We start from the raw sequence: 14,524 nt of genomic DNA, 5'->3' as shown, positions 1-14,524 counted from the left end.
GTATTTACTGGATAATGTTATCGATTTTGGAAATAATAACATTTTCATTAGATGGAATATTGATGATTCTAAGAAAAGCTGAAATATGAAGATGAAAAAGTGAATATTAACTGAAATATTTGCAGTTTAATAGAATGAGTAACCTAAGGTGACATTACAGTAACGGAAGTGTTAAACAATTAAGCTATCGACCCTTATATTATTCTTGCTAATAATTTCAAATAACTGTATTATCTGAAGTGTTTAAATTCTGTCGAAAAATGACGACCACATTCGTAATTAAAATCAAGGTTATTACTGCTTACTTTCCATATTTACATCCGCTATATCGTAGAGTAGATAATAATTATATATAAAAACTATTTGATAGTTGATATAGGTTACTATTTGAGTGAAAATGTGTATTGTTATATAATTTTTCACGACGTTTTGAATGCCAGTGATATATACATTAACATGAATTACCACCCCACGTGAATACTGAAATGTCATTGATTGAAAAATAGTTTTTATTATTCTGATTATAACTGAACTAACGTTTTAAAAAAGAAATCGTTTTAATTCGTCTTTCTGTTACTATAATAATAGTTATAACATGTTTAAATTGAGATCACGACCATAGAACCTTTGTGATATGACTCACGATATCAGGTGGTTTATTTTTAGTAAACAGGTTTTAGTCAAAATAAATCTTGAATGAATACAGAGTCAATGAAAATATGTGTAATGCAGGCGTAGTGAAAATGATTAATGAGCACATTATTTAAATACTACCATTATTTTAAATTATAATATTACGTAACCTTTCTGTACTTATAAAATATGAATATCAGATCACCAATTACTTGGACATTGAGCTACTTTATGGAGGTCACGTAGTCAAGAGAATCTCTATACATATTATATACTTACAAGCTTCTACTTACCCTCTACGTAGGGACGTCAAAAAATATCTTCGATACCATTTTTGTTAGTATCGAATCATTCGATAACTTTTCAGTAGTTGGACTATTTAAATGCTTGTGATTAAATGCATTAGAATAATATGTGGAATATTTGAACCATGGTTTTCGATTTTCTTTTACCTGAAGTGGAGCATATATATGAGGAATGGAAATTGTTTTGTTTTAACATATTTGTTGTGTGTCAATAAATCCACTGTTTTTAATTTGACAGTTAAGTAGTTGTTCTGGGTTGATATTAAAAAACATCCAATCTCCGCAGCGCGATATATATAATTTCTTTATAACACTACAGCAGGCTAAGAAGCCCAATGACAGTATTGAAGTAAAACAGTAATGTATTTAGTCATGGAATTGAAACAATCACAAACACCCAGGATTTGAGAAAATCACGTAAATATTATTGAGACCTCATCGGAGGGATCAAATCTGGAACACACGGATAAAAGACCAGCACCTTAAGCACTGCATCACGAGAGCACCGAGAGCAATACGGAATGACAATTTATACTAATATATTTCGGTATTTATTATTGAATAGCGGTATTCGTGAAAAATATAGAAAAAAACATAAGTATTTACTAACTAATAAATATATATACCTACCTTATATGAGTTCTTTAAAATATTTATATTTTATAGCACGTGCCATTGCTTGTCTACAATGGAAGTAACCCAGACATCGCGTAGCCCAACAGAAATACAGTTATGTTAAACCTTTTATGTTATTTTACATTATACACTAAAGTTAATATTATTTATTGATGACATTATTTTAAGAATTTAATATACGAGTAAATGTCACAACGTTATATATCAGTGGAGAGAGAAAAAGCTCTCACCTATGAATATGGCATGTTAAAGATGTGTTTTTTACACTTAAAATGTACATTATGAAATCATAATCGTACCCATCGATTCAATAAGCAATGCTATGACTTAGTTTATGTTTTTTTATTTATTTCTTAATTATCAATAAATTATTTTATTTTTTGTTATTTATTTATTATAGAATGTTTATTTTAACATAAAAATTGATAGAATATGAAATAATATAACAAGTAAAATTATTTCTGTAATTAATAAAATATATATAATAAAACGTTTGGCGACGTAATGTTTGTTTGGTGTTTGTAAAAGTACGAAACTTTTTACTTTGCAATTTTATATCATTAAAATGATTAATATTCATACTACATTGTAACTACCAATACAGGAAGAGTTTAACGTTATATTAAATAGTCGATAGAATCTATGGAGAGTTATTTTGGCTAATCACGAAATGGATATGATAATTAAACGAAATGACGTGTTATTGCTCACGAGAACGGTAAATTTGTTATTTTGGTGTATTAAATAATTGATTATAATGCCTCGTTTGCCATATGCTTACGTAATAATAAAGTAATTTTGAATAATATAACAGGTAAATGATTGAGTGCATTACAAATGAAAATATTTAAAATTTAATAACAGTCAAATTTACATTATTGGGAAAGAAAGTCATGTTATTTTACAACCAATATGTTAACTAATACAAATGTTACTTTGGAATTGGTCCAAAGTGCTATCTCAGGACATGAAAATTCAGATATATAAAACACTGCTGGTGTCAGTCCGCAGATATGGATAATAATGTTGGTTCATCAGTAACATGTCTGAAAACTTACTGTTTTGTGATATTCGAAAGAAAGATCATGAGAAAAATATTTGGACTGTGATGCATACGTCACAACTGTTAAGTACATGAGAAATTTGGCGAACCAAAATACTCAATCGAATGGACTTGGGCCGACCATTCTGGAAAGATTTTGATGGCGTACTGCGGATGTGTATTGGGATACCAAAATATCGATGGCTGGATGACGTGGCTCAGGATACGCGTGTGATCAGTATTTCGTTTGTCCGTGGATAAACCTGACTGAGGCCAACAACTCGAGGAGACCAGAGTCCACCTCGGGGTATTGTGCTACAAGTGATGTTGGTATAATAACTCAGATACAAAGTTTAAATTGAAATTGATTTATCTACATGTAGTGATCTTTACAACTACTATTACAAACTCAGGACGTTCACAATATAAATATCGTAGGTTAGATTATGTGACCCAGGATACGCAAGCGATCAGTATTTCGTTTGTCCGTGGATAAACCTGACCGGGGGCAACAACTCGAGGGGGCCAGAGTCCACCTCAGGGTATTGTCCTACAAACGATGATGCTGGTATGATTAACTCACGTACAAAGCTTAAATTAAAATTTATTTATTTACATATAGTTGAACATTACAAATTACAAACTCAAAATATGACATGGAAAAACAAAGAATTATTATTAAAACGGTGTTAAAAATAAACAACGAAATATGAGCAATATTAGTAAAAGAGTAATTGCAAAAATTAAGTAGGTACATGAAAATAAGTACGCCTAGGGGAGGCAGGTTATATGGAAGTATGGTGAAGCAGGCAAGTATGGTGAGGCAGGCTGCTAATCAATTTGGGGCAAAATTTCCACGTTAACATTATATTATATGGGTACGTTATAATGATCAAAGTAAAATCTTCGTGGTACCCTGCATTTATTTTTATCGCGTCGCTATTTCTCGTAAGTTGTCGGCTATTGTTGGCCGGCTTCATTTAGTTGGATGAGAAAGCCGCTTCTTTGCCCCTCTATTTATTTAATACTCGTACCTCTATGATGTACGCCGAATGAGCTAAGTAGACCCTATTCTAATAAATTATAAAAAGCATCCACATAAACCGATACTCACGTAAGTGGAATATATCAACATCCAAACACTCTTATTGCACGCCCAATTGGCATTACCAATGAAAGGTTAGTTCTGCATATTGAGAGAACAAGCAACTGATGTTTCCGATTTCTAAGATAGTTATCAGATAGGCAAAAGTCCGTCAAAGCCTTCAAGGGTAGGTAATGTTAAAATTACTTAACTGATCTAATATATGTATGTATTTTTGTGACCTATACGCGAATTGAACATATTTTTAATGTACATATATCCAGTGAGATCCTTTACAAATATATTATGTTCATTATGGAGTTTTCATAAAATGTTCGCTATATTGGTACAATGTTTTCAGTTCATGTGAAAATGGACGTGATCATATTATAACATTGCTAGAAATTTAAAAAAAATGCAAAGGCGGACGTTTACAAAGTAAAACAAGCAAAGTTTCAGAACAATGCGATCGGTTATTCATTCATTTTTTATATGTTAAACAATCATAAATCTTAGTAATAAAAATACTATTAAATATCTTACTAGTTTCTACAATGAGACAAATATAATTAATTAGATTTAAAAAAAAAAGAATAATACAAAGTATGCAGTTATGAAAAATCAACCAAGTATATTTTACAAATTGTAAAATTAAAAAATGTATATTTAATCTACTTCCCTACATTTTTTTCTTCACAAAACAATGGGATTCAAATTATCATTCATTATAATACTTTCAGTGCACAATGGCTTCAAGAAAATAATTTATGTGGGCTGATTGTGATTGATAGTAATAAGATTGTAATCTCTTGTACAATAAATAAAATACATTGCCAATTTATAAAAATTAATAGATAAATGACGTATTAAATTATGCAAAACTTACACACACGTATAAGTATTTAAAATGCCCATAAAAGGTTTGGCAGACAGTTGATTGATTTCTGACAAAGATTAATAAATTATTGTGAGATTTGATTATTGATAAATGTAATTAGATATAAAGTGTGTGGGTTGTAGTTATATCATGATATAAAACCATGTATGGTTTTTGACCACCAGTAAAATTACCATAGGTGGACATACTTTTTAGTACTTATGGCAATAATTTATTATGTTGATAAATCAATAAATAATGCGTACGTGACAATTCCCAACTTTTAAATCATTTATAAAATATTTTATTATTGCAAACAAGCAGTTACATATTATATTATTACATTTTGAATTATATAAAGAATTATTAAAATATATAGAGATAAAATAATTAATAATTACAAGATAAAAAGAAATTGTTATATACAACGTTTTTAAATTTTCTATTGAATCATAATATAAGCTTGACTTGACTAGCTTAAACGATAAAAAAAAATGTATTTGATATAAATAATACTGAAATGTCATTTTGACACTCATATTGATTTCCATAGTAACGCACGTATATATTAATATTTTCCTAGCAACCAATAATAGTGGATTGGATTACGGATTTCTTCCGAAATAACTTTTCATACAAAACAGAATTAACTGAAAATGAATTCAATTTTACTTAAAGATGGCTAAAAGTATTTAAAAAATGCATTGGCATTGTGTTCTGATATATTCTAAAAGTTTCAAATGTCTAGCTAGTCGGGAAGTTAATTAAAAATCGATTGCAAGATTTTTACCCGACAAATAACCACCAGACAAATAAGAATACGACCTAATAAAAACGTTGTAAAATAAACGAGTACAACAAAACAAGTGACAAAAGGGTTAACATTAAATGATATAAGTACATAATAATTATATATAAACCGTGTGAAACATGGACCCTGAGTAAAAGAGAGATCCAGAAAGCAGAGCAGCACGTCGTGGTATGGAGAGGTGCATGCTAGGCATAACGCGAAAGGACAAAAAACGGAATGATAAGATGAGAAAACAAACAAGGGTTTGCAATGTAATAGAGTTCGCTAAAAATCACAAATATAAATGGGATGGACACGTAGCTCGTAGAAGGGACAATCGCTGGACAAATCTAGTGATCCGGTGGTACAAAATGATCGATAAAATGGTTAAAAGTTATGCGAAAGTACGTGACAATGAAACGCACAAAACCGAGAGAAATAGACTCAGCTTGGAAAAACCTTCATTCACTTTGTTAATGTTTCTTGGCATGGTAGAGCTTTTTGTAGTAATTTTATCGTCGAATGAAAAGCTTTCCATAAACGTTTGGTTTGTATATGAGTACAGTTAAACCTCAACATCATAATATTCATGATATTATTTATTTTCAAAAGTTGGGATTTTAATCAAAATACTTTTAGGTAAAAAAAAATGTTAGACTGATAGCGTTACGTGTGAGATGTTGGCCGATTTGTAAACGACACGTTAACTGCGATTTGGTATTAAGTATACATATGATAAACAATAATATGATACGACATTGGGTGGAGTATGTCTCTTGATATTTTTATTATTAAGTAATTATTTTTACTGTTAATTCTTGGTGGAACGACATGTTATTAAAAATAACAAAAAATATTTAAAAAATGTTTAGTTATAAATGTATTCGTACCTTTTCCATAATTATTATAGTATACCCAGGGAACTCAGAAATAATGGGAACTGAAATACATAACGGGTAAGGCGATAGCAGGTAACAGACTCGGGTAAGGAAGAATCCGTGTTAAACTTACACACGTGTCAAGAATACGTTTTACGTCGAATACTGAAAACAGCTCTCGGTTTATGCATTTACGCTCATTTAATGTTGGTGTATTACACATACTATTGCACGTGCATAATGCTTGCTTCATTTTCGTAGGACACTCACACATTCAAAAGCCTGCTTCAACATGCGGCGTGTTGAATATAGCCTATCGGTATTCTATTTATTATCTGTTCTGTGAGTATACCCAAGACTGCTTTTGCCCATACTGACAAAATCAAAATCAATATTTCTCAAAAAGTTGTAAGTACGTTATTTCTAACTAATAATTATATATTTAAATATTTTACCATCGGTATCCTACCATCGCAAGTGTGAATTATTAAAGGGTATCTCATACAATAATTAAACATGTATATTGTATGACTCTCAATGTAATATACTTAATAATGTGTCGGGTCAGACTTAGGGCCGTATGTATAAGATTCCCAAAGTCTTTATAAGCTATTTAACCGATTTTCCACCATAAAGCGTATAGCACTGTTTGTGACGTAAGCAATCTGACGGCACACGTCATTCAAAATGGCTGCTTCATCTGTCACTTTCAAATGACATTTTTATAATGCATTTATTACAACAAACGTTTGCGTGAGGCCATCATTCATTTTGTAGACTCTGTAAAACATTTGCGAACTTTAAAAACAGTTCTTAGTCGTGCTGTTTACAAAATACGTATAATTTTGATCCATAGTCTATAATCTAGATAGTAGGATGGTAGATAGATAGATAGTAGGATAAGATGGATTTACGTAAGATTACGATAAAATACCTCCGCTAAACGACCGCAAAGAAAGGTACCTACTGCTATATCTGTATAATATTATACAAAGATCATTACATTACATTCTAAACTAAATCCATTTTCATTTCTGTCATTTCTTATTCCGTTTTGACATTTCATAATAATATAAGTGATTGAAGTGAAGTTAAGTTAGTCATAATATAACTGTATGTAGTGCCATCAAATGGAAATGTTTATCGGAAATACTTTATCCTTTCGTACAGTAGAATTATAAAATAAATGTGATAAAATGACTGATAAATTATTGAAAGCTCATAATAATTCTTCATTTATGATTATTAAATTTATATGGTAACGTTCGCACACTTTCAGACACATTTACAATTTCAAAATTTTAAATTAATGATTGGGGAGTGAAATTTTATAAGTTTGCCGTTATATGGACGCCATGACACATTATGACGTCACATCGTGACGTCGCTAACCAACAGATTACATTTGCATTCATGCATACAAATGAGCAGTATTTAGCATATAAAGTATTTGGGAATCTCATGCATACGACCCTTAAAGACTTTACAGGCAAGAAGAAAGCAGCTTTGGACACATTTTGATGGAAGGGGATGGCGGAGGACATAAAATTCGGCGTCAGGAATAAGAAGAAGGCGATGAAGACAAAATCAAGTGAAGTAATAATGCCTGTCGATGAAGATGGAATGATAATCTTACCGGAAACTTGGCCGAGTGAGTGTGCAGCGGCTGATGAGGTAGAAGGGCACCGGGTAGTGCCAGCTGGGGTGGCGCATTCAACGCTGGTGAGGGGGGCATGCGACGCGCGCCGCCCACCGGCCTGGGCGGCGGCACTGGCTTGTAAGGAGAGCAGGACGCCACTGTTCCGCTCGCTGACAAAAAAAAAACAACAATTTAGGTACAGTTGACAATAGGTGCATACTATAAAATTAGGTATTCGCTCAATAAGATGATCATATCTTGACGTAAATGGTGCTGCAATAGTGATTTACGCCGCATGACATATTTTGGGAGAACATTAAAATTAAGATGGATCAGAAAATTAGTGCGACTTTCAGATTGCCCTTTATGCTCCAAAAATGGAACAATATTAGGTATATGAAAGCGTAATTTATACATTAAATGTGTGTGGCTATGAGGAGACGAATATAAAAATAAAAAAATAATCGGCATTTAACGAGAACATTTTGAAAAACCTCAAAAATATATAAATAAGCTATATATTATTAGAAAAAAAATATACAAAAAGACATGAACTATGTAGCGTCATTCATTTATTCTTTAAACTACTGATCAGTCTATTACCCATGCAAATTAATAAGAAAAACGTTATTTGGGTAGTTTCAAAATTGTCAATGAAACACTATGGATAGAGAAGCGAAGCATTCGTCTATCCGTAGATTGCTGAAAAGCTTGTATCATTACAAATTAATAGTGCTCAATAGCTATACAAATACAATGTCTGCGAAGATCTCGAAGAATAGATAAATCCAGCAGAGCATTTATACCCCAGTGCCAGTCTCAGGAAAGTCCTTAACAGACTTCGAACTAAGATAGGACACACTCAAGAGTAGGGAATCCAATCCGGAGCCAAAATTCTAATCCCGGGATTTCGGGATTACAATTTGACAATCCCGGGATTGGCATTTTTTCCGTTGTTATTATAAAATTTAAAAATAACTTCGGTCAAAAATTAATCTAGTATAATTTATACTATTTAAGACATTTATTGTTAATATTGTATATCTGCGTCGAATCTTGGAAATACATTTAAGTTTAATGGAGTAAATAATATTGTAATATAAATAATAATGTGAATTTAATATGAGATTGCTGTTTCTGATAGCAAATACTTAATGAATGGATTAGCGAGATTTAAAATAGTAAAGCAAATAATCATGGTGTACTTATGGCATTTCCGCTTCATAAATCTAATTAGTCAACCAAATATGAAACTGCCGTAAAACGTATGAGATCATGGTAGAATTACTTTGTTAATAGTGCGAAGCATTTTTTTTATCCAATCTTTCTCATTTTTATTAATTTATGTGAAAAAATAAAATAAATCGGCAACTTACACATGGGTATAAATCAAACTTCATTCAAACTCAGTTTATTTCTAATGTAGTTATTTGTTATTAAAAGTATTTTTTCTGTTATATTTTCGTTTATATTTTATTTTCCATAAATTAAAAAAAAATCAATCCCGGGATTCATTGGTATCGAAAATAGCTCGGAATCCCGGGATTGGAATCAATACTCAAGACGATATGGTGAAAATTGATATTATTGATGACCCAACCTGCATGTGCGACAAGTTGCAAAGTATTGAACACTTGTTCTACCCACTGAAATGCAACTTCAATGAGATCTTACAAGCTAAAGAAAATGGGGTTGCTTTTGCCATTTTATACAGTGACATAGAACATAATATATGAAGATTCTGACACGAAAAAATACTATTTCTAAAGAGAAAAATCATCGATAAGATAGGACATTTTCTTAAATACCATCTAATTTATTAATTTGGTACAACATTTTTATAAATAAATAAAAAGTTTAATCGCCCATTAATGAATCTAATGATATTTATTTAAATCATTTGAATTTAACTGAACGTTATTTTTAACGCGGTCTTGTAAGTCTGTGATTCAAAGATAGTGTCTAATTGGTTAGAATAATCACCACTGAAGTCCCTGCGGCCGGGCAAGATAAAACAGATTACATTCTAGATTCCTTAGTTAGTTTCCTTGGAAGAAATTATCTCCGTAACGCTCTGTAGAGTATACTTGGATGTTGCGGCAAAAAATGCTTTTCCGGTTTTAAGTATACTAGCCATAAAGACCAATGTCCTGTAAGTGTCAATACTGGGTGTCTACAACTTTTCTTTGGAAATGTAATCTCAATAAATTAATTTTGCCAATCAGCACTTGTTATATTAGTTAATTAAAGCAGGTTGTTAATTTGCATTTTTTAAATTAATTATTTTGTAAAAAATAACACAAATAAATATGTATAGTAAATTAATCATTTACAGTGAGCATGAAATTTGTCATTTATATTATACATATTTCAAGATTCATCTATTTTTTTAAATTTATTTTAACACACCATGATGGACAGTTGAAATTAATAGTTTAAGACGATAGCGACATGATGATTTTTAAAAAATATTATGTAGATATTAGTGATGAAACTGCCTGTTGTATGGAGGTAAACGATTATTAAAACTAGAACAGACCGAAAATCATTTTCTCGCAAATAAATTATACAATTATAATAAATGTAAAATTGTGCTGTTGCACAAATTCTAAAATATTTATTTAAAACTAAAAGGTCCACATCTGAAAACGTCACTATCAAATTAAATATAGTTTGGACAATCCACATTGTGAAGTTTTGTATGTTTTAATCAAAACAACACTTTACGAAGTCAAGCGTCGCTACTTCCGATGAAAAAGTAAAAGAATCTTGCAAATGATTCCACACTTACGTATTATATCAGTGTATTTTCACATGTTTTCAATGCAAAATAAAACATTAGAATGTAATTATTATTTGTATAAAAAATATAAATATTTGTAATTAGTTTTTATGTTGTGTATTTGTTTGTCAAAAAATTCACAATAAAGACATTGATTCATTTACGAGTCAAATTAAATGTGAAATAATCGTTTGCTATCGCGTCTTCGCCACCGTTAGTTTTTAAAGTGAGCGTTAAATAATCGCTTAGAATAGAGTCCTCGACAATGTATCACATAGAGTGGTCATCCTACACATTATTGTGCACGGAATGTCGCGTCGTCTATTGGCGTCACTGCAATTAACTAGCAAGGCTCTATCATGTGCAGGACAAGACATATTTGTCGCGTCCCTACTTCCAGATTAAACGATTTGTTTTATTTCTATGCGCTACGTGTTAAAACAGGACTCTGCTGATATGTCCAAGTAAAGACACGCATAAGCTCTCGTCTAGAAATTACTCAGTTTTGTGGATTTAATGAGAAAACCAGACGTTTTATAACGCCTTAAGGAAGCCTGAGAGAAAAATTATATAAACTTCGAGAAAAGAAGGAGAAAAATAATTACAAGATAAAAAGAACTTTTTACATTTAAACTTTCTATCGAATCATACAAACTTGACAATTCTATGTTTTAATAATTTAGGAGAAATAAGGCAATTGTCAACTAATCATTTTTTTGCTATTTTGCAACAAACAAATATAGAATACTGAAATGTAATTTTGATTTTCATAGTAACGCACGTATATATTAATAATTTAGTTGCTAGGACCACCCACTTAGCAACCAATAATAGTGGATTGGATTACGGATTTCTTCCGAAATTACTTTTCATACAAAACAGAATTAACTGAAAATGAATTCAATTCTACTTAAGATGGCGAAAAGTATTAAATGAATGCATTGGCATCGTGTTCTGATATATATAATTCTAAAAGTTTCAAATGTCTAGCTAGTCGGGAAGTTAGTTAAAAATCAATTGCAAGATTTGTACTGGATAAACAACCACCGGACAAACAAGATGACGAGCTAAGAAAAACGTGGTAAAAAAAACGCACACTGACAAAACAAAAATCTATTACGATAACAAAGAACTGTGAAAGTCTCAAACAGAGTTTAATATCGTTTACTAATTAATTTTTCCGATTATGTACGTAAACGATAAAGATTGTGAGTATAAAATGCGTTTTATTATGTTATTAACACTGTCGACATTAGACTTATATAAAATATTGTATAAACAGACGCATTCTTAATTATTTGAATTTCATTGCCATATCAATAAAAAATATACGAATAATGAGACAATCTAATTAATAATAAATCCGCGATGCATCATTAAAAAAAATAACCACTGACAAAGCAAGCATTTAATTTTAACTATTGATTTATAATCTATCAAAGATAGAGAGTCTATCTATCTAGATAGAGTTTGAGAAGTTGACATATCCTTACCACTGTATGTAAATTAAAAAAATATCGTAATAATTTTAATTAATATTAATACTATCGACTGAAGGTACTTGATGGAATTTGAATTTAAATTCTAATGGATTCAAGCAAGTCTGGTCAAGCTCTGGTGAGTGTACGCGGCGCCTGAAGATGCCGAAAGGCGAAACCTGGGACGCAAAAAACGACTTAAATGGAATAGTACAGAGATTGAATCCATTAGAATCTTAATAATTATCGGGAAAATGGAGTTTAGAAGATTGCAACAATTTTGATAGTAAAAAGCAGCGTTGGATTACTAATTAAGCCTGGTCACATATATAACTCTCTTCCACGTAGACAGGCGGGGCCACGTTGCGAAAGTGATGTCACGTGGCTAGCCAAAACGAATGATAAATTAGCATCTGCGGCCTATATTGAGTGTAATTTGTTACATGCGATGTAAAAAAATGTCGCGCCGAAGTTATATGCGGCCGTACATTATGTTACATGTGTTTTGTGAATGACAACAAAATCACATCAACAAATTTCACATGTAGACACGTTTGTGTGTGTGACTGAGTTAAGATTTTCGCATCTGTCAGTCTATTTTGATTTATGCATGTATTTCATTGTTAGTCCAATTTAACGTAATTTCGATTATCTATACATGTCAGCCCTAATATTACTCTAAAAATGTAATATGTTCGAATATGCATAATAATATTATTATACTTCTTTTCTACTTGTAAAAAGTAAAAACTTTACTTTATTCGTAGACAATAAATACTATGGAACATAATTGGGGGAAAATGTCAGATACAGATAAACACATCCACTTCTTTACTTCACACATTGTCAGCTATGTCCGTACTATTATGTCCCTCAGGGAAAAAGGCATATGAATCAGGTGACTTGTGTTGAAAGAAACCCGCGGTGGTACGATGGTATTCTCCTTCCTTTGTCTCCTTACCAAATACTATATTTCTGTGCACCTCCTGAGTAGTATGCACAGCTGTTACGTTTAAAGACCGTTGTCTTGAAGGTAATTTATTGTCAGGTGATTTACATAACTTCAGGAATGTGTTTAGACTAGATGACGAGAAGATGATCGAGAAAAAATAAAGCTTTCACGAAAGTTAAAACGCTTTTATTCAACCGAAATGCAAGTACAATATACAGCGGACAAAATATACGCGTTACAAGGAATTTAAAATAATAGACAAGACCGCGAAGTGCGTGGCCTTTTTTACAATATATTTTGGTTTCTCATATTAATTGGTTTATTGAGTTTTGTGTATAATATCCATAGTAGTATGACCATGGCTCCCACATCCTGAAGCGGGCCCCCAGGCCAAAATCTTTGTCGGACCATCTACCTATTGCTAAAATTAAGGGGAGTGTGATTTTTTACAGTAGTGTTCCTCAACTGGTATTCCGTGGAACCCCGCGAGGTAAAATTAAGGGTATTTTGTCTATTTTTAGTGATAATTTGTATTTTTAAATAAATCCAGAATTATTGAGTTGTCGGCACCTATGAAGCACTGATCACGACTCCCTTTTGTTGTAGTCAAGTAACTTATAAACTTTCATCATATTGGAAAAAAGTCATTGTCATTAGTCAGGAAATATACTAAAAATAACTATAAAATAAAATTTTACACTTAAATTGTCATTTAATTATATCAATCATCATAATATTACATTTAATTGCATCGCAGTCATTTTAAATGGTACTAGGTATTCTTTAAGTAAAATAGCGCCGTAGGCGACTTTTTTCCGATAATACAGCAAATCTGCGGTGTATGGTTATCTTACTTAACTAGTCAAATCACCACGCCGGGCCCCCTTTAAGCCCGGGCCCCCAGGCTAGAGCCCTGTCAGCCTCCCCTTTGTGGGGACCATGACTATGACCGTCTGCTGGCCCACACTTGTGTTTATCAAGTTGAAATAATTCTGTAGGTATTGCATGATATTACATGGCTACTTTTTATTAATCCTTATTAACTTGCAAAGTTTTGGAAGTCATAATATGACAGAACGATAGTTATGTACGATAACTATAATGCCTAATTCTCACTTTTGATTATGCGTTTTCATTCAGTAATAATTTATTGTTCCGAAACAGTTATAGCTCAGCCAGTCTGGTTAAAAATCACTAATTGATATTGCGATCCGAGAAAACTCCGTTAATATCATTCAACAGTTTTATGAGTTGATAATTATTTATATCAGTATCTGGGGCAGGATTCCTTTCTTAATTGCTCAAAGCGTATATTCAGCGCAATCGTTTTCAATAATATCAACCAATTTAGTTGCGTTGCGTTCGTTTACTGTGCGTTAAAAAGCTCCTTCAGAAGGTCAATAAAGATAAACATTTTATGGAAAGTGC

At 31.6% G+C, this 14,524-nt stretch overlaps 1 protein-coding gene across 1 annotated transcript in view; it reads right to left on the bottom strand.

Moving 5' to 3' along the window:
* Nucleotides 1-8,048, bottom strand: part of LOC147070924 (uncharacterized) — a 59,740-nt gene extending 51,692 nt beyond the window's left edge. The window contains exon 1 of the mRNA XM_085949263.1: nt 7,882-8,048. Coding sequence (XP_085805389.1) covers nt 7,882-7,980 — 99 coding nt within the window. The 5' untranslated portion in view covers nt 7,981-8,048. The remainder of the gene's footprint in view (nt 1-7,881) is intronic.
* Between the last annotated feature and the right edge of the window lie 6,476 nt (nt 8,049-14,524).

This window comes from Rhyacophila brunnea, unplaced genomic scaffold, assembly GCF_057557595.1.
Source record: "Rhyacophila brunnea isolate RB1 unplaced genomic scaffold, BYU_Rbru_1.0 scaffold_21, whole genome shotgun sequence".
In the NCBI taxonomy this organism is placed as follows: domain Eukaryota; kingdom Metazoa; phylum Arthropoda; class Insecta; order Trichoptera; family Rhyacophilidae; genus Rhyacophila; species Rhyacophila brunnea.
Note: the sequence above shows the minus strand (reverse complement) of the source record. Positions and strands in the feature narration are given on the sequence as shown.